The sequence below is a fragment of the Etheostoma spectabile genome, chromosome 17 (genome assembly GCF_008692095.1).
Source record: "Etheostoma spectabile isolate EspeVRDwgs_2016 chromosome 17, UIUC_Espe_1.0, whole genome shotgun sequence".
In the NCBI taxonomy this organism is placed as follows: Eukaryota; Metazoa; Chordata; class Actinopteri; order Perciformes; family Percidae; genus Etheostoma; species Etheostoma spectabile.
This window is the reverse complement of record NC_045749.1, coordinates 11,125,108-11,133,446: the sequence shown is the minus strand read 5'-3', so window position 1 is coordinate 11,133,446 and position 8,339 is coordinate 11,125,108. Positions and strand designations below refer to the sequence as shown.

At 42.4% G+C, this 8,339-nt stretch overlaps 1 protein-coding gene across 3 annotated transcripts in view; it reads right to left on the bottom strand.

The window, feature by feature from the left end:
• lrmda (leucine rich melanocyte differentiation associated) overlaps positions 1-8,339 on the bottom strand; it is a 218,034-nt gene that overhangs the window by 4,239 nt on the left and 205,456 nt on the right. For 2 of the 3 annotated variants that reach the window (XM_032541498.1, XM_032541496.1), the window contains exon 7: positions 2,988-3,457. In XM_032541498.1, the coding sequence (XP_032397389.1) occupies positions 3,378-3,457 (80 nt within the window). In that variant the 3' untranslated portion in view covers positions 2,988-3,377. Of the gene's footprint in view, positions 1-2,987; positions 3,458-8,339 lie in introns of those variants that run through there. The other variant, XR_004335920.1, reaches the window with a different exon arrangement.

The window sequence follows — 8,339 nt, the reverse complement described above, 5'->3', positions numbered from 1 at the left end:
AGTTGGACAGGTGTACCTAATAAAGTGGCCGGTGAGTAAATAAATTTAATGTATTATAAAATCAAATTAAAATCTAGACTTTTACAAAATTATACTTTAAAATGGTTAACTCCGTTGCTGCAGGAAATTCCGCTGGATGCATGTATTTTTTGTTTCATCTGCTTTCTTTGTGTTGTAATTTTAAATTCGGTGGATTTATGAGGACTATTGTTGACTGCTCCTCAGATCTCTGCATGGTAAACTGAGACAGCTAGCTACACTATCTGTCAAATCCAGAGTTTTCTCGCACAACTATTTTACAGTGGCTCTGTGCGGAGTTTAACACCGCCCATGACAATTCTGATTGGATAAAAAGAGATGCCATTAAACCAGAGCACGTTTTCCTCCCATCCCCGAATGCAGTGTAGAGTAACCAGACTCTCCTTCAGCACACTTTGGAGGGGGTCTATGATAGTACTAACAAATTAGAGGCAAAAGCCAAAAGTCAAAACAGACATAGTGTAGAGACATCCAGCTGTGGCTCACTCAAGCATGGATACACACAGAAAAAAATGTAGGTACAGTAATACGTTCTTGTGCACACAAAGACATGCACGCATGCAAGCACAAGCACGCACGCGCACGCGCACACACACTCACACGCACACACACACACACACACACACACAAACACACACACACACACACACACACACACACACACACGCACACGCTAGTAGAGGAGCCTGCAGGGCTACTATAGCAGAATGTCACTGATCTGCTCTGATGAAGTGGCGTGCCATTTGTTCAGCCAAGAAGTTCCCAAGGAGCAGCAGCAATGACGGAGCTGAGGGTCAAGGAGGGCATCGCCTACAGGTAGATAGCCGTAGCTCACACCTTAATTAATCTACTGTCCGGGACGCCAGGCATCCCATTCATCTCCTCACATGCACAAAGGCGCATGTAAAGCATATGTCAACCTGCTCTTGCACTCCCCGCCCATCCAATAATGCAGTTTGTGTTGATGTGGCAGCTCAGGATGCGTCCCTGACGAGGATAGAAAGTGACACACACCAAACTCGGTGTGTCCCCCAGCCAGCTTCAATGGCTCGGGGCCTGTCAATTCCAGCTCTGTCAGTGGCACTGGCTCAATGGCAGTGCCTGTGACACATGTCACAAAGTTTTAAATGTCTGCTCTTTTCAGCAGGATGGCTGGGCTCGCGCCGCAGCCAGGGGAAGGATGACATTTTGTGTCGTGCGGAGGAGGGAGGGGGAACTTGTTGTGGCTCCCCTCTTCCTACCTCCTCTGGCTGTCAGCCCCAGTTTCCTCTGAGCATATCAAAATACAGACAAATAAACCTTGTCATTCTGAAACGCCGGCACTAGTGACCAGGCTCCTGAATGGCATGTCAGCTGGAATATGGTCACACAGTTGTGTAGGACGTGGTGTATAAGCTCAGGCAAGCGAGCATGCATACTCTCACATGCACACAATCTTTAAGATAATAGAAATAAGAAATAAACAGACATAGTAAACAAACATCACATGAGGCTATCTCTGACCTTTCCTTCATCTGTCTGTGGATAATTGACACGTGTGACTGAAGTTCAACATGGCTTCTTTCAAACCCCAAATACAGCAAGCCTGTCTTTTCAATCGCATCACCATGCTTTATTCATCTACTTCACCTCTAAAGGATGTGTTCAAGCCTAATTATTTGACCTGAGATCTTTTTAACCACTCTTGAAGTTGCTAATTGGCTCTTTTGGCTTAATACAGGAAACAATGTATAAATATGATAAACATTTGGTCATCAGGAAAACAGTGTATTGTCGTGGAAGAGGAAACTCATGTGAAGAAACAAGAGTTCTTTGATAAAGCGTATAGTTATGGCTGGCTTGAGACTTGATTTGACTGAGTTGATTGAGTACCTTTAGCCCTGCATCAATTTGACAATAGACACATGTTAGTTGAGCCATTTTAATCACTTGAAGTCAACCTGCTAATGAAATTTTATATTAGATCACATACATCACATTATTCATGTCAAAATGACAAATTATGCTAAAAGATGGTAGCATTTTATCTCTTGTTGTTGTTGATGTGATAAGGTATTAAAAACCATAATAAAGAATTTACTCTAAAACCACGGTGATCATAAAAGTATCATTAAATGTAAAAAAAAAAATTAAAAAAACACGCATTTGAACACTATAACAATATATAACAATATTGTAGTAGATGCAATTTTCTAAATAGTATTATTTTTGTATTATTTTTTGTTTGCAATGCATCACAAAACAATACAAATAACGAAGGGAATATTTCAGTATGGTGTACTGGTTGAAGAACACAATGGTAGAAAAATGCAAAACAACATTTACCCATAACCATATACCCGGAATGCATACTTGGTTACAACACTGTTCTTCATTAAAGCTGGTATTGGAATGTTTTTTACATTAAAAGCTGCATTTGATAAATCTTTACACGTGCTAACATATACAGACTTCAAACGGAAACGGACATTGCTCAGATAATAGACATATAACCTGACTTCTCTTTCTTTTCTAAGAGACAGAAAGATAAAATTCAGTCAATAAAATTAATTCAAACAAAAGACTGAACATAATTCTGCATTCAACAACAAACTAAACAAGATACAATTATCATGGCTCAAGTTTGGACTAAAAAGCTTAGGGATGTTTAATGAGGCAATATAAACCTTGTTCTGTCAAATTCTTTGTATTGTCTTATTTTTTTAAACAGCAGTTGTGTGTGTGTGTGTGTGTGTGTGTGTGTGTGTGTGTGTGTGTGTGTGTGTGTGTGTGTGTAAAAGAGAGAAAGAGAGAGATGAGTCCATGTCAGGCCCCAGGTGTGTGACCGTCACCCCTTTCACCCTTGATTAGTGGCAGTAGTGGACGGGTGATCCATCATGGCTGTCAAAGCAAAGGATGCAATTGGCCGGGTGTGTTTGTCACTGACCGTGTGTAAGAGAACGAAAGGGAGAGAAAGAGACTGTCCTTGTGTGTGTGTGTGTGTGTGTGTGTGTGTGAGTGTGTGTGTGTGTGTGTGGAGATGTGCGGTTGCTGATGCTTAGCGGCAATCATGTCAGTGGGAGTGTCATCTCTGACTCTGAACTGGAAGCAGGGAGGCAAAAGCAGACCCAGCTCAGCAAAGGAGGCCGTAACAATGGGGCTGGAATACGACCTTAAAAAACAACATTCCCCTAAGATAACATCTTTTGATTTAGTTTAAATCTTTTTTTTCCAGTTGGAGATTATGTGACTCAAATATCACCAGTGCTTTTAATAAAGAGAGATTGATTTGATCCTCTTTCGTTCTGTTAACAATTCCTTGTCACTCATGTCCCTCTTTGTGCCTGACCAGCTGTCCATCAGAGTTGGTCGTTTCGGATGAATCTGTTGCCTTCTGAGTGCTTGCCATAGTAGATGTAGCGACACTTGGCGAATACTCCTAAAACAAAGTGAGAGAGAGTCAAATGAGGTGTAGGTCATGCTTGTAGTTTTAAAAATAAACAAGAAAACTTTAATAAATAAAAATTGGGTAAATAATTATCAATTTGAATGCATTTACCTCATTGTCTGACTGGATTTGTACTGTATTTCTTGGAATATTTCAGTGACAGACAGATAAACTACACACCAACTTGGCATATGCTGATCTGTAATTTCTTGATCACAAACATACTTCACATATTCACATATATTACGTTGTGCAATCTTTGAGTTGTAGATAAGCAGCAGTGCTCCCAACCTGTTGAGCAAGACCCTCACAAGGGATCCACAAACTGATGCAACCACAGAATGAAACCATTGCAAATTTCAAGACATCCAAAACGAGGCGTTAACATTTTATGAGGTAGTAACTGCATTCAATGTGTTTGTGAGACCTCAAGGACACAGACAATATGTTTCAGTGACAAAACGTAAACGTGTTTTTTTACTACTGTACAAAAGCTCCACAGGGTAGCTTTATATGGCAGGACTGAAGTGTAGGGGATGAGAGGTGGTGCTGCAAAGGATGAGGATCTTGTTCCAGAGAAAGACCAGTGTGGCCTTGGGGCAGAGTCCTGACAGCAACAGGCTCACAGACACCACCCATCACAGCAAGGCATTATTCAATTATCAGCATGCAAGGTATTTGCGTATGGGCATGTCATAGGCTAATAAAACACACTAGATAATACAGATCAATTTTGGAGTTGAGAACTAAGACTACTACTAAGTGTGTAATACAGACTCTGCAAAGGTGCGCTCATTTACAGAAATCATTTAACCAGAATCCTGAAAAAGAAGCCACATGCATTCTATGCAGCCCAGAGAAGGAATCCAAGATGGCCGGCACTGCTTTGTTGTTGTAGTGAGAGGTGTTACCGTCCAGTGAGGCGGCTGCCCAGAGCTCTCTGACTGGTCTGCTCTTACTCTGATGTCACAGGGCTCCAACTGCCACTTGATGAATGTGGCGGGCTGTAGCTAGGTGTCATCTCTCACAAAATGAGGCAAGGACAAGTGGCATTAGTGCTGTCAATGATCCTATGACAGCAGAACAGATACAGCTTTCGCCAGGCTTTCTAAATAGACATCAAGTGTATTATGAGAGTAGGGGGGCTGGGCCAAAGACAGGGCAGAAAAGGAGAGACTTATGGCAGAGGCGGCGTTGCAGAGGGATGAGGGAAGCTCCAAGCGCTAAGTCCAATCACATAATCCAAAGAGACATTGTCATGGGCGGGGAGAGAGTGGCAACAAAGTGACAGAAAGCAGAGACAGGGACAGAGATACTGGTGCCATATTAGTGCCAAGCATATTCTGATGCCACCCTCAATTCTAACCAAACCTGACACATCGCTGTCGTTCCCCCACTCTTTGTGACTCTTCAAAGTAGGCGCCACCAAGTCACATGCGCACATATACAGTACACACGCGCACGCGCGCGCACACCCACACACACCCACACACACACACACACACACACATAGACAAACAGCAGTCCCTTGCAGCAGAAGTGGGTGTTCTGTCAGGCGGAGGAGCAGTACAGCAGCAGCCCACAGGCCCGAGGACAAGCTCAGTCAATCTAAATCTGGACTTTGTAGTGGAGCAGTGCTCATTTCCCTCATAGCCCAGCTACTTGAGGTGATCCAAACACTGAAGTGTGAGGAGCTGTCACCTCCGATAAAATCCGGGACCAGCTCCATGCCTGCCTGCTCCCCCGGTGTGTGAGGGGTACATATACATGTGTGCTTCTCTGACAGTGAGGAGATTGGGGTGGGTGGGTGGGGGGGGGGGGAATTTCAGCTGCCGTGATTTGCCTGGGGATATAGGTGCCACGGCTGGAGACTGGGCTTGACACCACAGGACTCGGGGTGTCTCACAGCGCTCTGATCATATGGGCACAGGGGCCTTTCACATATTCACAGCTTACCCGGCGAGAAACTCACTCTCTCCAGGAGTGGGGCCCTTAAAGAGATTACCCACTGAGGTACCAGAACCAAGACTCCTATGAGACATTACCTAGAGGGGATATATTTGTAGGTTGCAACCAAAGCCTTTCAGAGATAACCTTCACAGATGAAGGAACTAAAGCTAAAGGCCCCTCAAGCCTTCACACTCTGCTGAGCTCGTCACTAGCCCGTGGGAACTGAGGAGGATTGGAAAGGAACACATTCTGAGATTCTCCAGCACCAATCAGAAAGCTGTGGCAATGTGTGACCTGTAACTCTCCAACAGTGCTTTAAACAAAAAGCTATATCTGTGATCAAAGGAGAAATGGAAGAGTAAATTAGGAAAAAGGGCAAGAAAAAGAATAGAGTTGAGGTCCCAGTGGGTGAAAAGTGCCCGAATGTGTGTCTTAATTTTCTATGCAACCTGGCTCAAGCTCTGGATACTTTTCAACACTGCATTAAGCAGTGTGGTTTGTGCATAAGCATACTCTAGTTTGCTGTGTTCCCTTCACAGCGAGAGCCTACTCTTATTATGAGAGAAACCAAGAGAAAGATGGGGTGGTTAGAGACCCAGAAGAGAATAACTAAGCCAAACTCACTCTTACATAACGCCTTCTGAGGCCAAGCTCATGACTGTGGGGTTCCGCCTGATGAACAGACACTTAATAACAAGTGGTTCAGTGACAAACCCAGTAGACTACAATATCCTCTGTGTATCCTAAGCCATGGATGAGCACACTTGAATCAACACCCACACTCTGAGCCATAGACACATTATCGCAAACCCATACACACTTTCATCTCATGCACACAAATATAGCACACAGTGAGAACAGTGGGAGAAGCCATTAAAGTGACAGATTAACAAAGTGATGTGGAGGCTACTGTTTCCATCATGCCCTGGTGGAGGAACAATCAGGCCTTTGTTCTGCATATGTCACATGGCACCTTGTTGTTTTTAAGGGGAGTAGCTAAAGATCTTGTCTTTATTAAAAGACTGTACAGTCTGCATCTTGTATCTTCCTCTTGGTGAATGTTGTAGTGTAAGTTCATTGTCAGACAGTCTGGTATTTTCAGAGCTGATTACCCAAAGCATGTGTCCTCTCCATGGGGGCTTGATAGGCCATTCTGCCACAGTGTGAGTAAGCCAGCTGTACAAAGCCTCCTATGTACAGTGCTCAAATATCATATTAACACATATGGTAACAAAAGTTTTTTTTATGTGAATATAAAATTTTTCTATATGAAGTATAAAGCCACTAAACCAATCCCTGCCGACAACTAAGGACTCGAGATCTGGCAAAGGTTTGAATCTGTGATACTTTAACGCCTTTTTGTACTAAATCACCATGCTATACTATATAAAATGAAGTTTACAAGTTGTTGATCAATACAGTGTCAGTCAGCAGTAAGTGTCTAGCTGCAGCAGTCCAGCTCATGCTCTTGGTTACATATTTCATTAACTAAACTGTAACCTGGGTATCTATACAGATTTATCTCTCTTTAAAATGGGTTTCTACTGGATACTTAATGCATTTTCAAGGACACTTAATATCAAAATACTTACTAAAATTCATTAGAAATGTTCATGCATGTTCCCTTGGATCAGAGAGGCTTCAAAATCAGGGTAGCAGCGTGCTGGTTCACGCTCCATGTTCTGTGATGCATGTTCAACTGCTACACTGCCGTGCCCTGTTACGTCTGCTCGTCCTGCTGTGCATTGTAATGCCGCACAGCGTCCTGCTTGCCATGACTACTACAAAGAACTGCTACAAACTACTAATTTTTATTTTTGTTATTGCCACTCTTCATTTAACCCCAACCGGCCCGTCAGAACAGCCTACCAAGCGCTGGGTCTGTCCGCGGTTTGCCTAGAGGAAGTTTTTCCTCGCCACTGTCGCACTGTTGCTTGCTCTGGAGGAAACTACTAAACTGTGGGTCCTTGTAAATTCTGGAGTGTGGTCTAACTGTATAGTGTCTTGAGATAACTCTGTTATGATTGATACTATAAATAAATTGAATTGAATTGAAATTGAATTGAATTGAATAGAAAGACTAAATTCTGTCTAATTTCATCCTAGATAGATAGCAGAAGCTTCCAAGATATCCCACGTTTCAGGTCTCAGTTCCACAGTATATTTTTTCTTAGTGGAGTCTTTAATATGTTTTTCTGGAAAGCTACAGAATCAGTGTGTAGGTTTGCAGGGACAGAAAGTGTGAGTTAGTTAGTAAGTTTAGCTGTGGTAGGGCTTAGAGTTCTGCTACCCAACCTGAAACTGACATACATGGGTACAAGCTGGGTTCAGGTTTAGACCTGTGTTAATAGAGCTGTAGAGAGCTGTGAGGTAGCAGATCAACAGGAGCACACAGCATATCAAGCACATAATATATTACTAATACATTAATCTAGTGTGCAGTTCTGGATTCAGAAGAACTACTTTATTTGATTCCTTCCTGCAGTAGCCACCAGGCAATGTCTTTAAAATAATAATAATAATAATATTAATAATAATAATAATGCCAGGACAGTGTGCTGTGGAGATCTACATATTTTTCTAATTTAAGTTTCCCTTTGACAGTTGAAGACACGTTATCAACTGAAAATGTCAAAGTCAAGGTACAGTTTCAGGTGCAGAACCAAATCTAAAGTAGAAATAACAACAACAACAACAACAACAATACAACAACAACAACAACAACAAAGCTTTCTAGGATGTCATCACTTCAAAATAGACAGTGAGGCAACATATTGATCTTTAAGATTATTATTACTATTTAGTAATACAACTAAGGCTTCTGTTTGGGATTCCTAGTCTTATAAACTTGGATTGCCTGCTTCAAAACTCAGCATTTAATCAACATCTTTCCCCCCCAAACACACACACACACACACACACA